This window comes from Larus michahellis, chromosome 18 (genome assembly GCF_964199755.1).
Source record: "Larus michahellis chromosome 18, bLarMic1.1, whole genome shotgun sequence".
NCBI classification, from domain to species: domain Eukaryota; kingdom Metazoa; phylum Chordata; class Aves; order Charadriiformes; family Laridae; genus Larus; species Larus michahellis.
In genome coordinates this window covers 8720905-8741739 of record NC_133913.1, presented here as the reverse complement: position 1 = coordinate 8741739, position 20835 = coordinate 8720905, and the positions used below count along the sequence as shown (strand labels likewise).

General features: G+C 43.4%; 1 protein-coding gene across 1 annotated transcript; it reads right to left on the bottom strand.

Moving 5' to 3' along the window:
* Nucleotides 1-1991: 1991 nt before the first annotated feature.
* LOC141732646 (histo-blood group ABO system transferase 1-like) lies at nt 1992-16239 on the bottom strand. The gene is made up of 5 exons (XM_074561904.1): nt 16150-16239; nt 15370-15438; nt 10638-10676; nt 3599-3733; nt 1992-2667 (listed from the first exon to the last, which is right to left on the bottom strand). The coding sequence occupies exons 1-5, from the start codon at nt 16212-16214 to the stop codon at nt 1992-1994; spliced, it is 984 nt and encodes a 327-aa protein (XP_074418005.1). The 5' UTR covers nt 16215-16239.
* Nucleotides 16240-20835: the final 4596 nt, after the last annotated feature.

The following is a 20835-nucleotide window of genomic DNA, read 5'->3' as shown; positions in this document are numbered from 1 at the left end:
CTGCTATTGCAGCCCAGCCAATTTGGAGCTGCCAGTGGCAGTAACAGGCCCCAAGCATATAAGAATAATATGTATTACGCCTCAGAATTTGTCAGGTATTGCCTGGATCTGAACTTATTTTTATTCACTTTTAGTTTTCTGTGTGAAGTAATTTAAGAAGCTGGCTGTACCTGCAACTAGCTTTTGGATCAGAGTTGTCCCAGCTGCAACAGCAGAAATACTTAATGATCTTATATTTATGACTAGCTAGAGGTTTTGTGTGTTTTTTAGAGCAAATTATCTGGCTTCCAATGAACATATTTTTAATTATAATTTTATTATGAATGGCTCAATGTCCAAATAGAGATTGGTGACAAGTGGTGTCCTGTAGGGGTCAGTACTGGGACCGCTGCTGTCTAATATCTTCATCCATGACATAGACAGTGGGATCGAGTGCACCCTCAGCAAGTTTGCAGATGACACCAAGCTGAGTGGTGCAGTTGACACACCTGAGGGACAGAATGCCACCCAGAGGGACAGCTGGAGAAGTGGGCAGTCCATGTGTACCTCATGAGGTTCAACAAGGCCAAGTGCAAGGTCCTGCACCTGGGTCAGGGCAGCCCCCAGTACCAACCCAGGCTGGATGGAGAATAGATTGAGAGCAGCCCTGATGAGAAATGCTTGTGGGTACTGGTGGATGAAAAGCCGGACATGAGCTGACAATGTGCGCTCGCAGCCCAGAAGGCCAACCGTATCCTGGGCTGCATCAAAAGAAACATGGCCAGCAGGTCGAGGGAGGGGATTCTGCCCCTCTACACTGCTCTGGTGAGACCCCACCTGCAGTACTGCGTCCAGCTCTGGAGCCCCCAACATAAGAAGGACATGGACCTGCTGGAGCGAGTCCAAGGAAGGACCACGAAGACAGGCTGAGAGAGCTGGGGTTGTTCAGCCTGGAGAAGAGAAGGCTTTGGGGAGAGCTTATTGCAGACTTTCAGTACTTAAAGGGAGCCTACAGGAAAGGTGGTGAGGGACTCTTTATCAGGGAGTGTAGCGACAGGACGAGGAGTAACAGTTTTAAACTGAAAGAGGATAGATTTAGATTAGCTACTAGGAAGAACTTCGTTACTGTGAGGGTGGTGAGACACTGGAAGAGGTTGCCCAGAGAATTTGTGGATGCCCCATCCCTGGTGGTGTTCAAGACCAGGTTGGATGGGACTTTGAGCAACCTGGTGTAGTGGGAATTGCCCCTGGCCGTGGCAGGGAGGTTGGAACTGGGTGATTTTTAAGGTGCCTTCCAACCTAAACCATTCTGTGATTCTATGATTATGAGGGGTACGTGTCTCTAAGGTCCATAAGAGACCTGTTAATTGCACTAGCACTTGTACATTAGGATTTTTTTTCTTGGCATCTCTATACATCTAGACCTTCTAAGATTAGCCAATTAAGAGAGCATTGAAATATGTTTTGTTGGGATTATTAACTTTGTTGGTGGTGTGTGAGTGGGTACGGTTGACTCAGTGTTATGGCAAATTAAGTCTGTGAGAGGCTAGAAAAGATATAACTCAAGCAAAGGCTAGTCTAATAATGCTGAATATATTAGAGGATAAGGAAGAAGAAAAGGAAGAAGTGCTTGAACTAATGACTTTAAATGATTATAAAATCTAGAGGTAAGACTACATGATGGGACAGCATGGCCCACATGGAGATTGATCCTGGACTCCCAGGAGTCATGAGCACTGAAGACAATAGTATCACAACTACAAAGCAAGATGAGTGAAAAGACAAATAGGCATACTTATCGCATTGCTTTCTTATCGCCTGTACTCTGCAATAAAAATTATGTTAATAGAGAAAAAAATCTCAATAAACATCATAATTTGGCCTTTCCTATTTGCATCAGAAATGCAGAAAGACACACACAGGTAAATTAATGACTTTATAACCTCCACATCTGTTTTACTGTCTTGACACTGATGATCTGTTTTCTTTCTTTCTTTCTTTGTTTTAGAAGCTTAATTATTGCTGTCCTTGCGAATGGAGCACATCCTCTTCACCTGGATGATGCGGGGCCGTTTTAGTTCTTCATCCCAGTAGTACTCTGGGGAGAGCAGGCGCGTGGGCTTGTGATACAGGAGATACCTGTTGAGGTGGCTCTCATCATGCCACCTAGCCTCAATGCCATTTTCTCTGTCCTCCATGACCCCTTTAAAACAGGCTCTAGTCAGTTTGTAGACCTCGGCTACACTTCCCCCATAAAAGCTTGCTGTATAATAGAAGTCCCCTTCTCCTTTAGGGATAGCAGCTTGTGACTCAGTGCGTGTCTCATACGGTTTGCTGTCACGACGTGTGGTGTACTGCCAGGGGCTGATGGTTGCCACCAGTGCATCAATGATCTCCACACCAATGTGTTCAAATAGCTGGACATCAATGTCTATGTAGTAGAGATAGTCGACCTCATACTGGAATTGGCTGTGGATATATCTCCTGATGATATCCATACGGCTCATGGAGATATCCTGCCAGTGTGAGTGATTCTGGACAGGGATGACAAAGAGGTGATTCTCAGGGGCCATCTGAAGGTGAGAGATGTGGTCAGGATTGTCTGTGAACAAGTAGAAGTTCACCTGGTGCCCAGCAAGGAAGTACTTGTTGGCAGAGCTCATGAACCCTTGTATGAACTGGACATATCTAAGAGACAAGGAATGGAAGAGAATGGAGAGGGGCTCCTTCTGCTGAAAATGGTGGCTTTTCAAGTTCATTTGTTTCTCCTTTTCTATCCATTGTTCCCTTCTAATATTAGTGCTCTTTATTTAATGTAGCTGCTACCCCTTCAACCCTTCCCCATACTGCTGCACATTATACCGTTTCTCAGTTTTCACTATTCTCTACTCCATTGGTCTTTCATGCTCGCTATAGAGAACACATACCTTCTAAGCCGTGCTGCTCCCTAATATAACTGCATCGTATAAATACTTCTCCTCACCCTTCACTCTTACATGCTGCCTGTCTCCCTGACACTCTTTCTGCAGTTTAACTTTTTGACTTACTGTTCTAGAGAGGATCGAAATTATCAATTAAATAATTTTGATTGCCTCGAGGTGCCTGAAGTCTCTATTTAAACCTGGGATGCTTAGTGGAGGTAGAGGGAGTACAGTTCTTTACTAATTCAGAAACTCGAAGACAACCTCCCCTAGAACTTACAAGCTAAAATGGCATGGTTAATAATTTTACTGGAGCTAATATTTTCACTCTAAAATCTAATAGGAGCCCATTTAAAGTCTCAACTTTGCAGAATTTTTGTATTTTTTACCCCAGGTTAGAGGCAAAACTTGTTGTTAGAAACATAGCAGGAGCTGGAATTTTTTTTCTCAAGGGATCAAAATGCTAGTTATATTTCCAAGGATATTTTTTGCCCTTTGAAAGGCAATGTCTCCCACTTTTTCACAGCCAGTTGCCTTATTTGGGAAGTTGACGCTCACATGTCACATTTCTCCCAGTCTAAAGCTGCTCATATTCTGTCTTTGGAACCTTTCTCAATCCTGCTCCACCAGCAGTATTTCAGCATAGCTGGAAGAGAGAGGTTTAAGCAGTTGACAAGAAATAAATGACAAACCAATACTTTTTAACAGCAAAAGTGGCCACACCAGTGACGAGGTTCTTCTGCATATATTGGGCATTCAGGATGTCTCTATTGAATGTGCCTTCCCAGACAATTGGAGCCAACCAGGGTGTCAACACCAGTACATCCCGCCTCCTGCAAGGAGTTTGAGAATGAAGGTAGTCTTTAGAGGACCTATCGAATTCATGAGGAAAAACACAAACTTCTTCAGCACAGATGTCCACCTTTGAGTTAACCATCTCAGACTCCCTTTGAAATCACTAGGGGTCAAGAAAGTACTGTCAATGAAATCCGAGGCATGAGGCATCTTATCCTGCAGTAGACACCTTAAATAAGTTAGATGTCTCTAAAATATTTGCTTCTCTACAAAGTATCTAACTGCAAAAGAACTGGAGTAAGTTTAGTACCTGTGCTCCCAATTCAGCCTTTGGTGATAGGAAAGTTAGAGCCACACCTGACTGTATACAGCCATACCTGACTACTATCTCAGCTTCACAGAGCCATGCGATCGGAACCATTTGTGTCCACACAGTATTTAATTCTTTCATCCAGTTTTAACATCCAGAGAGTGTACTGGCTCAGTCCAACATATACTCAGAGAGCAAGCAACCATGTAAACAACACACGCAATCAGGGGCTTTAGACACAAGTATGGGCTTGAGCCCTGAGTTAATTTGAAAGTACAGAGAAAAACAAAATTGGCAGAATGTAATTTGCTGCTGAGACTGTTTGGATCACCTTTTGGGGGTGTCACTGACTATTGAGCCCCTTAGCCCATACACTGATTAAATTTTTCTGTATGATTATTTAGATTTTATAAAATTGAACCAATACGGTTCTCAAGGCATTTTTCTGTCCAAATGTAGGTGTCTATATTGTAGATGCATAGACAAGTTGTCAGGGATCCATTATTGTAAGTGAAGAGAAACAAGCACTTCTATAGTATAATCAACCTTCTCATAATATAAGCATATAGAATATGTTTATGCCACAAATTCCTCAAAATTATTTTAAATATTTGTATGAACTACACCTAAGAATTATCTGTTTATACTTACTGAGTATAAAGGGGAAATCTAGCATCATTAGTTGAAGGTAGATATTGTTAGGGGAATTGCTGAATCTGGTAGCCCAGTAGAGGCAAGGCTGCTGAAACTCAGTGTCCCCTGGCCCAACCAGCAGTGAGGATGAGAATATATTCCCAGTAAACATGCACACAGGCACAGACATACAGTGTACACATAAATACGTCTGGCCACACAGACATATATGTGTATGTTGTATACAGACAGAAAACAACACTTACGCAAACACAAACAACACAAAGAGTGTATCCTGTCCCCCTTTTCAACTACTGAGGATGAAAGCCCTTTAGTAAAAAATATATATACGCACATATATTACACACAGATATATATGTACATATGTGCAACAAGGATCCCTCCAGCAGCTGGCCTTGCAGAATTTATCCAGAATTTATGTCCCTGGACTCCCAGCCTCCCAGTTACCTCGCAAGCCCATGTGCTCACTAGCACTGACACATATGCAGTATTGACCCCCCATGCTCACACATACACAAACATTCATGGTGGATCCCTCTATTAACTGGCCTTAGACATTCAGTCAACTCAGTAGCTGTCCTATGGATGTTCTCATCTCCGGCTCGCTCATGCACATACACACATGCAGGTGGGTCTCACAGGCAACCCCCAGACCTTACAGTCTCTCCAGGAGTTGGCTTGGACCTCTTGGTCCTTCCAATAGCCAAATCTCAGACCATCTGATCTCTCCAGTATCCAAAGCAGGCTTATGGCTACTTTGATGCCTACCTCCCAAATCATTTATCTACTTGCCAGCAAGTACAGCTTGGCATTCGCTAGCTATTACACCCTGACATATGTACCCACAAAATATGCGTGCACTCCAGTCTCTCCAGTTGCTGGCATCACAAACATGTGGGCCTCCATGACCTGTGGTCCCCTGTCCAGTTGCTAGCACTTACATCCTCACTCATTCCAGTTTGGGACCACAGATCCACGAGCCCCTATGACCTGTGGTCCAACTATATTCACTAGCACTTAAATTTTCACTTGTTCTGGTCTCTCCAACTGTAGGCACCCCAGACACACAGGTCCCCAATCCATGGTCTGACTACAATCGCTGATATTTAGCCTCCATACAAATACATGCACACAGAAGAACCTCTTACCTAGGAAGACAGGTAGAAATAGAGCTTAGTGAGAAGACAGAGCAGACTGTGCTGACCAGGTACAGGGCATTGTCACAAAGGCATACTGACCAGCATGCTTTTATATGCAACCACCCCATTATATAACCTTATCCCTTTATTTTCCCATGCTCATTCCTCCCCAAACCACCTTGATCCCTCCCTTTCTCCACTTGTGCTTCCTCCTCTCAACATCCCATAATCCGTCTTGCGTAATCCCAAAATGCTTTTCCCTGCCATCCCATGCCCTTGTAGGCAGTAACTTCTCTCAGTCCGAAAATTGCTCTAGAGAGCCGCTCCCTTTGACTCACCTTAATAGATTTTATCCCTGGACCAATTGCTCTCCCCTTAAAGCCTTGGTAGGCACCTTTACACTGTGATTGTTTCGCTTATTAGGCTCCTGGGGTTCCCTGCCTCCCACTGTCCCTCTGTGCTCCTTTGTGTTGTGTGGAGATGAATCTTTTATCACATAACCTAAAAAGTATCTATACAACAAATCTCTGAAGTTATCTGAGAAGAACCATCCTTGATACATCTTCTTTTTCTTTTCAGTGCTTACAGATTTACAAAACTCAAGCTTACCTTGGTTTTGTCAGAAGCGGCTCAGGATATAATATGCTGTAGAAAAGAAAGAAATACATATGACCTTGGAATAATGTACATGGCCATTCATTATCACTATAATACAATAATAGTAATAACAAGAATAGCAGGGATCGTAAGGACATGTGGAGTGTAAAGACTTCTGATTTGAGAGGATATCTGGTTAATGACTATTCAGCATCAAAAGCAAAGACAAGAAACTAAGGACGTAATCAGTTAAAAATTTCACACACAAACTTTAATGAGCAGTAGATTATTAAAACAATAACAGGGAAGGAACTCTTAAGTCAGTGAATGACGGGCTGAGGCACATTGTGGGAATATGCAATATTTATATTTCGTGGAAGAGCCAAAGCAGAGAAAGGGAGAAATAGAAATAGACTGGGGAGAACAAATGTGTGAAAATGGAGAGAAGTTGGTGGACAACAGGGTCCAGACTTGTATAAACAGGATGTTGGTCACTCAGCTAGTTTGGCTAAGCCCTGAGTCTGATTATGGCAGTCTGTTCCATCTTCTTTTTGGACTGTATGTTTATTTATTTTCCATGTGACCTTGCTTTCTAGTCTGTGCATGCAGATGGATATGTCAGCAAATGTCAAATTGATCTAGCCTGTGAGTAGGAGACCAGAATCTGGAAAGACTTGAGGTCAGAGCTGGAGACTGGATAAGTGAGGCCCAAGGTCTGGGCATTGGATATCAACAGAGGTGCCGTCTGGTCTGGGCTTCGAGGAGATCACAGGCATGTTCATCCCTGTGAAACGACAGAATGGGTTGGGGTGTTTGTCCACTTGTGAACTATAGCTTCGAAAAGCAGGAAAGAGCAATAGGATCAGGCACTCTGAGTTGTTTATATGACTCTTGCTTATGTAAAAAACACTACTCTTTGCTCTGTCTGGGTCAATCTTGGTGTGCCTTTATTCTGTGCATCTTTCAAATTTGCGTTCAGTTTACCCATAGACTGAGAAGGAGAAATCCTTGCGTCTTAAAGATGATGAGATTCATCTTGCTTTAACAAGAATAATAATTACATAGCCCTATGTTTTACGCTAAAGAAGCCATGGCAGTTCTCTGTAAACTTTGGAAAAGGGCAGCTGCTATATATTTTATTTCAAGTGAAGAAGCTATTCTTCACATCGGCCATAAGATGGCGGAAGAGGACAAGGGAGAAATCCCTCAGACTAATCACTTGCAGGATGTTCTTAGGTTTGTGTTTTAATATACTGAATCATGTATAACCTGAAACCTTCCAGTTACAGGGATGTGTTTCTGAATTAATTTAAGAAATATGGATACAACTCAGGGAAAACAGGAAAGTTTATGGCCTTTGGAAAAAGGGCCAGGCCACTCAGCAAGGCTACAAAGATGCTGTAGGGCTATGTAGGGAGAAAACTAGAAAGGCCAAAGCCCAACAAGAAATTAACCTGGCTTTGGATGTTAAGAACAATAAAAAGTTTCTATAAATATATTAGTAACAAAAGGAGGACTCAGGAGAATCTTCACCCTTTATTATTGGATGAAGGCAGTAACATAGGGACAAAGGATGAGGAGAAGGCTGAGGCACTTAAAGCCTTCTTTGCCTCAGTCTTTAGTAGGAGAGTCAGTTTTTCCCTGAGTACGCAGACCCCTGAGGTAGCATATTGGGGGGGAGCAGAATGAAGCCCCTGTAATCCAGAGGGAGGTGGTGAGGGACCTGCTCCAACACCTGGACGTACACAAGTCTATGGGGCCAGGTGGGATCCACCCGAGGGTACCGAGCCACTTTCCATCATTTACCATCAGTCCTGGCAAACCGGGGAGGTTCCAGTTGACTGGCGTCTAGCAAATGTGATGCCCATCCACATGAAGGGCTGGAAGGATGATTTGGGGAACAACAGGCCTGACCTTGGTGCCTGGGAAGGTCGTGGAACAGATCATCCTGAGTGCCATTATGCGGCACATGAAGGAAAACCAGGCGATCAGGCCCAGTCAGCACGGGTTCATGAAAGGCAGGCCCTGCGTGACTAACCTGATCTCCTTCTATGACAAAGTGACCTGCTTGATGGATGAGGGAAAGGCTATGGATGTTGTTTATCTGGACTTTAGCAAGGCCTTTGATACTGTTTCCCACAGCATCTTCCTGGAGAAACTGGCTGCCCATGGCAGCTCTTTTCATGTGGCTCTTTTGGCTCCTCAGTCTGACTCAGCACAGGTAGTCCACATCCAGCTACAATCCATTCTCCTCTTCATAACCCATCATCTTAGCCTGCTTAGTAGTCCACTGTAAGCAGTTGATTTTGACCAAGTCACCCAAGGTAACTATTCTTTTGATTTGGTTCCTTTTTCCCGAGGACGTTGATCTCTTTTGATAGATTTTCTTCCAGAAATCTGGAGATTCAAGTTAATCTAAAAAATTTTAATACTGCATTCGGTTCAGCCATCTTCACCTCGTTTGATGAACATTGGTAACAGCTGGGACTTTGTATAACACCTACAGAAATCCAAGTTCTGGCTGACACTGGCTCACAGAAGAGGTGAGAAGACAAGAGGACAACTCTGATCCTTTTGTTTTCAGTCCAGGCCTTATTTCACTTCTGATATTTCAAGGAGAATTATTCTCACCAGCCCCATGGGACTTGGGCTGGCTGGGAGCCCGGATTCTGGGATAGCTGGTTACTAATGGAAACAGGAGCTCTGTAAACTAAGTTCAGCATAGATAAATGAAACGTGACTTTCGCAGTCCTACTAGTTACCAGGTACTTCTCTCTTTCCTTTTCTCAGAATTCAGTGTAGCAACTGAGTTCAAATTCTATGATTCTATGATTCTATAATTTACAAAGCCACTATTTGGAAACAATCCATGCATTCCAGAGGGCCTGTAGATGACTACATGCAAAAGGATAATTTGAGACCATGGTAAAGGATAATATGAGATCAGATTGCATCTGAATAGCTTCAAAACAGCCTCTGTGTTAATAGTGGTAAATTGTGGGTCTAGGTGTGTATGAGTTTGTGTGTAATGTCAAAAAACACTATCAGTAGTTAGTCAGGTGAAGATTTCACCTGAGGAGGGTCTTCCTGAATATGACTAAAGAAGGCCAAGAACGGAACAAAGAACAAAACAAAGAACAAAATTTCTCAGAAACTCCCAAGAGAAAAAATGAACTCCCTCCTTTTAGGTTTGTAGTAGTGAAACTTAGAATCTGAGAGCAAAAAATAATTAAAGAAACGTTAATGTGGAGCATATATATATTTAAATTTATACATCTGAAATTAAGTTAAATAAGTACTAGAGTTCAGTCATCTAAATATGAATTTGTAATCTATAATTCTTCAGAGAATCACAGAATGGTTGAGGTTAGAAGAGAACTTTGGAGGTTATCTGGTCCAACCCCATGCTCAAGCAGGGACACCTACAGCCAGATGCCCAGGAGCATGTCCAGACAGCTTGTGAATCTCTCCAAAGAGAGACTCCACAACTTCCCTGGCTAACTTGTTCCAGTGCTCAGTCACCCTCACACTAAAAAATGTTTCCTGTTGTGCAGAGGGAACCTCCTGTGTTTCAGTTTCTGCCTATTGCCTCTTGTCCTGGCACTGGGCATGACTGAAAAGGGCTTGGCTCTGTCTTTGCACCCTCCCCTCAGGTATTTATATATATTGATAAGTTACCCCCCAAGCCTTCTCTTCTTCAAGTTGAACAACGCCAGCTCTCTGAGCCTTACTTCATAGGAGAGATGCTCCAGTCCCTTCATCATCCTTCTGGCCCCTTGTTGAACTCTCTCCAATATCTCCGTTTCTCTTCTACTGTTTTTCTAGAGCCAATGGCTCTATTCTAGGCAATTCCAGAAAATAATTCATCCCACTGACCTAACGTGTCCCTTTCATAGACAATTACAAATCATCTGTAATTCTGACTGTTACCATTTAAAATAGCATCAACCAAGGACTCTTCTTTTTTAGCTTCTGAGATGGGTGGTGACAAGGGAGGGAAAAAATGAATTGAGCTCTAAGTAATCCGAAAACGTTTCAACATTCATCATAATTTCCCAGTTTCCTTTCTGAAAGGAAACAGATGAAAGACATAACGGTTTCTGGAAGAGTACCTTCTCTAAAAAGGCACGCTTTCCTATTCATTCAGCCTTGTTCTCAGCTGTCCTGACTTGTATGGGCCAGAAACAGAGTCATGAAAAAAATGTAATATCACATTAATGAAGCCAGAGGATATATCCTTACCGTGGAAGCATTGCAGATGTTTCATTTAAGTCTGCTTGTCTGTAAATGAGAGAGAAATAAAAGACAAATAAATACCTTACAGCACAGCAGTTTCATATTTTCCTTTTTCATGCTAGGAGGCCCACAAGAGATCCTTTTGTCTTTCAGGAGTACTTCCTTGATCCAGTGTCAATGGGTATCTAGTCAGTTAGCTGGCTATGATATTTACTTCACCTCCACATAATGTTAACTACATTTAAGTAATGTTCCTCAGACATACAACTCAGCTGGTCTAACTAGGCTTGAATGCAAAATAATCTATTTTAACACAGAATTGTGAGCTTCTCATCCAACACCCCCAAGTCCTTCTCCTCAGGGCTGCTCTCAAGCCATTCTCCGCCCAACCTGCATTTGTGCCTGGGGTTGCCATGACCCAGGTGCAGGACCTTGCACTTGGCCTGGTTGAACTTCAAGAGGTTCACACAGGCCCACCTCTCAAGCCTGTCCAGGTCCCTCTGGATGGCATCCCTTCCCTCTAGTGTGTCGACCGTGCCACACAGCTTTGTGTCATTGGCAAACTTGCTGACATTATTTCAGCGAATCTGTTCCTGTAGGGCATCTTCAGGAAATTTGATTTTAATTCTACATGGTAAGTGTCTGGTCCAATCTTCAATACAGTTTGTAGGTTGCTCATGGGTGCATGGCTGCATGCCTGCCCTCTAGAGAAGATGGCACTGCTGTCCATTCTCATTGTTTATGCAGGTTCCTGTAAATGGGTCACAAAATGGGAACACACCAGTCCTGATTCCTAGATTTTCCAGTAGGAAAACCAGGTTCTATAAAGTGGGAACACTAAAAGTAATAGTTTAAGCAAGCTAAGAGAGAGGTATAAAAAGAATCACATATACACATACACAGAAAGATATGTCTAGCCATATTAACTTTTTTGGGGGGCGGAGGTGGTGAAAATACTGTCTTATATTGGATACTTTTTAATTCCAAAACAGTTACAAGAATAATACATTCTCTCTGTCATATTTTGGTGTCATGTTTTGTTGGTGTTAAAGTTTATTTCTCCTTCAATCACACATGCTAGACTCCTTAAAGAATAGTGTGTGACATTGTGAATGCATTTAGAGCAGCATTGCCAGACAGTAACATGACTCTGTGTATTATGAGAGAGGTGATGAAGAGGGGATGTCTAAGCCAAAAAAGCAATGAGGATTAGAAATGCATAATTCATAAGGCAATAAAAGAAGCTGATGAAATACAGCTCAGTTAAAAGAAATAAAGCATTTTTTGTTTAAAAATATGGAAGTGTTTCATTATGGTAAACTGCTAGATTAAACTCTTTCTTGCTTCCATATTCAGAATCTGCTACTTCTCAGCAAGTTTGTGTACAACACCACATTAGAGGGAGTGAGTCAACATGCCAAAGGGCAAGGTTGCCATTCAGAGGACTTGGAAAGGCTGACAGGAACAACATGAAGTTGAGCAAAGGCAAGTGCAACCTGGTCCAGAGTAACCCTATGCAGCAGGACAAACCGGGGGCTGACTGACTGTGGCGGTGTCCTGGTGGACAAGTCAGCAGTGTGTACTTATATCAAAGAAAAGTAACTGCATCATGGCCCGTATTAATAAGAGTGTAGCCATTATCAAACGGGACAGACACTTTGGGAGATACATCTGCAGTACATGTCCCGTCTGGGACTCCCTAGGGCAAGAAAGAGATTGACATACAGATGTGAGTCCAGCAGAGGCCACCAAGCTGGTGGGGGCTGGAGACATGAAACAGGAAGAGAGGCTGACATAACGAGGCCTGTTCAGGTTTAAGCTGGAAAGGCTAAGGGGAGATCTTGTTGCTGTCTAGAACTACCCAATGGGAGCACGATACAAAGAAGATGGAGCAAGGCTTTTCTCTGATGTGCACAGCAAAAGGATGAGAGGGAATAGACATAAGTTGGAACTTGCAAAATTCCAATTATGTATGAAGAATTTTAAATTAACTTTAAGTGATGAGAGTGATCAAATACTGGAATGGGCTGCCCAAAGAGGTTGTGGAAGCACCATCTTTGGAGGTTTTTAAGACTTGACTAATCAAGTCCCTGAGCAACCTGCTCTAGCTGACCCTGCTTTGAGCAGGGGCTTGGACTAGATGAACTTGTCGTCCCTTTCAAACCGAATTATTCTGTGATTCTGTGAAAGGGTTTCTTCTCCTTGCTTTGCATTTTCTTTAAAAGAATATTCTGATCTTTCAACTGTGATAATCTCAGGGCAGAATTAATGTCAATGGCCACATCTTTCTGCTTAAGACACTCCAGGAAGAATTGCCCAAATGTGTAGAGTGACCCATGTTGGCAAGGCTCCAGGCAAATGACTAGGCTGCTGGCTATACCTTACCCTGAGGTTAATCTAACTGACCAAGATATAGAAAGCTACTGTACAAGACATAAGAAATTGCTGGATATTGCAAATAAGAGTGTGGGAATCTGACAGAACCTGCAGATAGTGCTGTGCAGGATGGCTGGATTTCATAGCTGGTTAAGGGGGAATTTTGTGAGAAATGACCAAGATTGACAGTGTGTTGGAGACTTTTTAGGGACTAGATTCTTGAAAGGCCAACAACTCCTAGATAACCCTACCAGTAACACTATATAAGTCCAAGGTCAGATAACAATATCAGAAATACAAAATTTAGGTCTGGATGTAGCAGAACTGTGAGCACTGGATAAAAAGTACCTAGAGGTGATTTGTTTATTTGGAAGGGGACTGGAGTGGAGAAATGGAAGTACATGGCTGGCAAACAGGAGAGTCAAGAAATGGGAGAGTGAATATGACGAATCATGTAATTAGGGCTGTCTAAGGGTACCATTGGGTAAACCTGGGTTTCATTTTAGCAATGTACATCAGGACAATAAACCAAACCTGTTTTTCTGATGATACCACAGGAGCCAGATCTGCTTCCACGAAGAGTAGAACCACTATGGGAGAGAGGTACCTCCCATGTCTAAAAGGGGAACACCCAGCACTGATGGACTGAGAATTCTGGTATCATCGTGCCCGCTCTTATTTGAGGATCAATGGCACTAGCAACTATACACCACTTCCTCGCACGTATCTGCTATGTTCTTATCCCTCTTTGCTTTATCAAGTGTGCCTAGTGTGTATGGCATGTAACCTGTGTCTCTACTGAGTCTGACATAGTTGGCTTATTACCAAGACATAATTTTGACTTTTGAGATTATTCAGGTTCAAAATTCATAAAAAGAATGGGATCTGTGTCACAGACCATATGAGTGTTATCTTCATTGTTTCACACAAAGCGTGTCAGTTGCATTCGCTCCTTGTGGATGAATGTTGCCCTCTTCCAGCAATAACATGTATAGGTATTCTGAATATCTTTAAAGAAACGCTGAAAAAATGAATACATATAATCCTAATGTGGTCTGCACTACATTTTCTAAAGGAGTTAATGCAGGGAACTTTTCCCCTATATTGAACCCACGTTTTTGCCTCCCATTAAAGCACAGCCCAGGATTCAACATATTCTCCTGGTGGACAATCAGCAATTGTCATTAAGAATAAAACTCAGGAATTAAATTATTCAACAAGCTAGCTGTTCTATAGGACAGAAGGCCCAGCTTTGGCACTATGTGTTAATCAAAACTGATGAAGAGGGATGATGTTTAGCAAGATATCCATATTCATAGGTCAGAGCTGTGGGAGAGCAGAGGTAAGAGGCCCTTACCGTGAAAGCTGGCACGAGCTCTGATTCATGTTGGTCATACTAAAAACAAAACAAAACACAGAAACGAACTTCAGATGAATGAAAAGAATGTCACAGACATAAGGCAGGTCCTGCTTATATAGTGGTGTACATCCCATGTTTCACATTTCAAGGCAATGGTTTGGAATTAAGGTCATTGAAGACACACATCTGACCAAATAAGAGTAGGTTTTTTCCCTATAATAGGTTTATAACATAATATAATATAATGTAATGTAATGTAATATAATATAATAATAATAAAATAATATACCTATTTTAATTGTGTACTTCCTTTAATTCAAGTTACTCCTAACACATCCATGCACATGCGTGTGCACACGTGCACACACACACACAGAGTTTAAATAATTCAAAATGCAGCTGTACTAATTTCAAAGGATTTACTTCTGGCTTATAGCAAAATAAAAGGTCCTAGTGGTCCTCTCTTTGTATTTGCATTATCTTATAACAGCAGCCCCAGATCTAGAAATATAATTAGTTGTCCAGAGTGTTATTTGCATAAGAACATGACACAGGCTAACTACCTTTAGATCCCTAAGTATGGGATTAATAGACTTTGGCAGGGCCCACTTCTTTGTAATGATTACAGAGGACACCTAGATGACTTTCTTAGAAATATACAGACAACTTTTAGGTGTCTAAACCAGGTGGGATTATACTGTCTTTTTATTACATGATTTTAGAGGAGCTGGATCAATCAATTTGTATTTCCCTCTTCAGAGTCCCCATGTTAAATCTCTGGAATCTGAGTCTGTTCATGCAGCTCAAGACATTCACAGTAGAAATGTCTGCATCTTAGCTGGTCACTGCAGGATGATTTATCCTGAAATGGAGATAAGCACTTCTACGGCATGTCTCTTCTGCTTAAGAATTAGTCTTAACAGATGAGTATTATCCTAGTGGCCTAGAATGACACACATGTGGCATCTTGAAAGGCAGGCAGAATGAAACTCAGTCCCTTACAGTGATATACCCTCTTCAGAGGAGGTTGTGGGTTCCTGGTTACTGTCTGGGGAGAACGGGTGATGGTACCTTGGACAGAATAAGAAAGCAATGAGTCAATGATAAAAACAATAAATCAAACCCTCCTCAACCCTCTTTATGACTGAAACTGTAAAACAAGTCTAAGAGAACACATATTTGTGGGACCAAACTGGTGATGGGGGTGCGCAAAGCCCAGTTATTTCAAGAGAGCTGTCTAGCCTGGTGTTACCTGCAGATCTATTCACTCTGAAGATCTGCGGGTGATTTAATTTACATTTTATGAGGCCAAATATTATTCCAGCAAACTCTGCATTCCCAAATATTCCCACTTGATCTCATGCCAGGCCCCAGGGCACTGAGCACATACTGTCAAAGCATCACTGTAGCAGGCTACTACAGGGACATGCAAACCAAAGGAGACCAGGCTAACCATTACACAGGATAAATACAGCTAAATCTACTCCACAGAGTACTAGCTCTATGCCAGGATCCTTCTCTTGGTCTGGAGTCCAGTGGTATGTAAACATGAAAATAAACACTTGTGCTCACAGGAATACACATAGGCCAGTTTCACAGAAGAGATGAAAATGTCCACACTTGTTTATTTTCATCTTTTGAATATAAAAAGGGCTCAGGAATTTATCTTTGTATAAACGCTTACATCGTACCTGCCTAAGTATCGCTAGAAGAAACAACACCCAAGCTGGGCAAGAAAAATACATACTAGTTGAGAATCATTATCAAAGGTTAAACACCCACCAAATTGCTCCAGTGATTCCTGCTGTCACTAGAATAGCCAGTCCATGTAATTTTGTGATTGCCATGTTGTTGGTGTTGCAAAAAAGATTGTGAACCCTGGAATGACAGTAAAGTGAAAAACCCACACAGAAGATACTGTAGTTATTAAATGTTGAATAAGCCTCCTGTTTTGGGCAGCAGGTCTGGACACAATACAGAGAAAAATCATTCTTTCTAGAGGGAAGGTTTTACATCTAGGTATTTATAATAGGTACTACATGCTTACAACGGATATTCCACAGACTGAGTTCATTTTAACATGGTAGTACAGTGTACAGTTTTATTAATGTACAGAATTCTCAGTTCAGATTTTCTCTGGATCAGGTTTTCTTCTTTTCCTGGCCAGTGCCTACTCTGCTGTTTGTCGTCTCTGCTCCAGTCTCTCATTCATCTTTTCTTCCTGTCTAGCTCTCCTTTCTGACCTGAATTCCTTGGGTTTTCTACTGTCTCTTACCTGTGCAGTTCTCTTCTCTTTCTAAGTTAACGATTCCAATCCATTTCTCTAGGTCATCTTCTCTTCTCTATCCACTATGTGGCTGTTCAAAATTGTGGTTCAGCCAAATCTTCCATTGTGTCAGCCTTATGAAAAGACTCTTCATAGCATTCTTTGTTTGTCCATATTACCTTCCCCTGCTCTTCAGCACCCCTTCCACCTGTAACCACCATCATTAGCCACCATGCCCTAGCCCCAACCTACTCCCCCCACCCATACTACTCACCTATGGTGCTTTCAGTCCCTTCACTTCAGCAGCTTCTGCTCTCTTCCACTTCTGCTTGGTCTCTCCTCACACATCTGCTGAACCAGTATCAGCTCAGCAAATCCTTCCCATATGTCAACCATGTGTCAGCAGCTGGGCTTAGGGCCAAATGACAGGCCTCCACCCAAGTTCTTTACTTTATGTGGGAGTGCTGCCTCCTGAGTAATGGGGAAACAACAGGAAATTTGCAACAACCACTTATTCCCTAACACTGCAACACTCAGATTTCTGATGAGCAAGAAGGTGACTGCCTAGACTTCTGATATGGAGATTTTTTGTTAGAATGGGAGCCTTTTTGTTAAGAGTTATTTGTCCTAGATGCAAATACTTTTAATGTAGACATTTCCAACTGCACTGAACTTAAGACACATTTTTGTAGTCACAGGAGAGAAATAAACATTTTCATAGAATCACAGAATGGTTTAGGTTGGAAGGCACCTTAAAAATCACCCAGTTCCAACCTCCCTGCCACGGCCAGGGGCAATTCCCACTACACCAGGTTGCTCAAAGTCCCATCCAACCTGGTCTTGAACACCACCAGGGATGGGGCATCCACAAATTCTCTGGGCAACCTCTTCCAGTGTCTCACCACCCTCACAGTAACGAAGTTCTTCCTAGTAGCTAATCTAAATCTACCCTCTTTCAGTTTAAAACTGTTACTCCTCGTCCTGTCGCTACACTCCCTGATAAAGAGTCCCTCACCACCTTTCCTGTAGGCTCCCTTTAAGTACTGAAAGTCTGCAATAAGCTCTCCCCAAAGCCTTCTCTTCTCCAGGCTGAACAACCCCAGCTCTCTCAGCCTGTCTTCGTGGTCCTTCCTTGGACTCGCTCCAGCAGGTCCATGTCCTTCTTATGTTGGGGGCTCCAGAGCTGGACGCAGTACTGCAGGTGGGGTCTCACCTGCCCTGACCCAGGTGCAGGACCTTGCACTTGGCCTTGTTGAACCTCATGAGGTACACATGGACTGCCCACTGCTCCAGCCTGTCCCTCTGGGTGGCATCCTGTCCCTCAGGTGTGTCAACTGCACCACTCAGCTTGGTGTCATCTGCAAACTTGCTGAGGATGCACTCAATCCCACTATGTCATCGAGGAAGATATTAAACAGCACTGGTGCCAGTAATGACCCCACTCATCACTAGTCTCCACTTGGTCATTGAGCTATTGACTGCAACCCTTTCAGTGAGGCCATCCAGCCAGTTCCTTATTCACCAAGTAGTGCATCCATCAAATCTGTTTCTCTCCCATTTAGAGACCAATGTCAAACACTTTGCCTAAGTCCAGGTAGATGATGTCTATTGCTCTCCCCTTATCCACCAACTCTGTAGCCCCACCACAGAAGGTCACCAGATTTGTCAGGCATGACTTGCACTTGGTGAAGCCATGTTGGCTGTCACCAGTCACCTCCTTATTTTCCATGTGCCTTAGCAGAGTTCCCAGGAGGATCTGATCCATGATCTTGCTGGGCACAGAGGTGAGAGTGACTGGCCTGTCATTCCCCGGGTCTTCCTTTTTTCTCTTTTTGACAATGGGGGTTATGTTTCCCCTTTTCCAGTCTGCATGAACTTCACCAGACTGCCACAAATTTTCAAATATAATGGAAAGCAGCTTGGCAACTTCATCTGCCAGTTCCCTCAGGACTTGTGGATGGATTTCATCAGGTCCCATGGACTTGTGTACCTTCAGGTTCCTCAGATGGTCTCATACTTGATAGTGACCTACAATGGGCAGTTTTTTATTCTCATAACCCCTGCCTTTGCCTTCTGCAACATGGGCAGTGTGATTAGAGCCATTGCTGGTGAAAACCGAGCTGAAAAAGTCATTGAGTAACTCAGGCTTCTCCATATCCTGGGTGACTAGGTCTCCTGTTTCCTTCTGGAGAGGGCGCACATCTTTCTTAATCTTCCTTTTATCATTAACCTACTTACAGATGTTTTTCTTGCTGTCCTTGATGTCTCTGGCAAGATTTAATTCTATCTGGATTTTAGCTTGCTTAACCTGATCCCTGCTACTCAGATAGTTTCTCTGTATTCCTCCTAGGTTACCTGTCCTTGCTTCCACCCTCTGTACACCTCCTTTTTAGTTTTGAGCATGTATAGGAGCTCTTTGTTCATCCATGCAGGCCTCCTGGCTTTTTTTGCCCAACTTCTTTCTTGGGATACACCGCTCCTGAGCTTGGAGGAGGTGATCCTTGAATACTAACCAGCTTCCTTCCTTCCTCCAGTATCTTATCCCATGGAACCAAACCAAACAGATCCCTCAAGAGGCCGAAGTCTGCTCTCCTGAAGTCCAGGGTAGTGAGCTTGCTGCATGCCCTTTTCACTGCCCTAAGTCTCTTGAACTCTACCATTTTGTGATCACTGCAGGCAAAGCTACCCTTGAGCTTGACATTCCCCACCAGCCAACTGTGTTGGTAAAGACAAGGTCCAGCATAGCTCCTCTCCTCATTGGTTCCTCTACCACTTGGAGAAGGAAGTTGTCATTGACGCATTCCAAGAACTTTCTGGATTGCCTGTGCCCTGCTTTTTTGTCCCTCCAACTGATATCAGGGTGGTTGAAGTCCCCCATGAGGACCAGTGCCTGTGAACGCAATGCCGCTCCTATCTGTCTATAGAGGGCAACACCCCCTCCTCATGTCCCCTGCTTCTCCTTCCCCAAAAGCCTGTATCCCTCCATTTTAACAATCCAGTCCTTGGAGCCATCCCACCATGTCTCTGTGATGCCAATGAGATCATTGCCCTGGAGATATATCTCTGCCTCCTCTTGTTTGTTCCCCATGCTAAGTGCTGTTGCATAGAGGCACTTAAGCTGGGTCCCATTTGAAGCTGACTTACTTCCTTTGTGCTGCTCTCCAGGTGGCCTTCCTTTGAGGTGTTTTACCTGTGTTTCCCGTGAGCTCCTATTCTCTCTGGAGCTCCTGGCTCATCTGCATAAGACTTCGAGTGTTCTGCAGTGTACACAGCACATCTCAGAGCAACAGGCTGAGGGCTCTTGCTAGTGCCCCATCCTCAAACCTTGGTGTGTAATCCCTTGGCTATCACGGACAAGCCTGATAATAGCCTATTCCTCCATCAAGTCTAGTTTAAAGCTCCGTTAATGACCCCCACTTGCTCATGAGCAAAGACCCTCTTCCCTCTTTGATAAAGATGAACCCCATCCGACGCCAGCAAGCCTGGTGCTGTGTAGGCCATCCCATTGTCAAAAAAACCAAAACTGTGTTGGTAACACCAGCCACGGAGCCATATATTAACAGACTAAGTCTGTTTCTTCCAGTGTCACTGCTTGTAACTGGAAGAAGAGAAGGAAAGATAACCTGCGCCCCAGATTCCCTTACTAACTCTCCCAAGGCCATGAAGTCTCTTTTAATCACCCTTGGGCTACATGTTGCCACTTGACCGTCACCCACATGGAAGAGAAGGAGTGGGTAATAGCCTGAGGGATGTACCAGGCTGGGAAGTTTCCTAGTGATGTCCCTAACCTGGGCCCCAGGGAGGCACCAGACTTCCCTACAAGGAGGGTCTGCTGGGCATATTGGACCCTCTGTTCCCCTCAGAAGGGAGTTTCCCACAACTATAATACATCTTTTCTTCCTCTCGGAGGTGGTGTAAAACAGGGGGTAGGCCTTTCCGGTCCTGTCAACTTCTCTAGTGTAGTTGGACCATCTTCCACATCATCCATTGACTGGCCTTACCTCATCCAGAGCCTCATACCTATTGTACAGAGGCACCTAAGTAGGCAAGGTGAGCAAGGAGGGGGTTCTCTTGCGACTCCTAGCACGGACTTGCCTCTGTTCACAGCTTTCCATTTGGCCACCACCTTCAGCCTGGTGGGGGGAGGATATGGGATCCCCTTTATCTTGTTTTTTTTCTGGTGTCTGTCCCTGTTTCTCTCT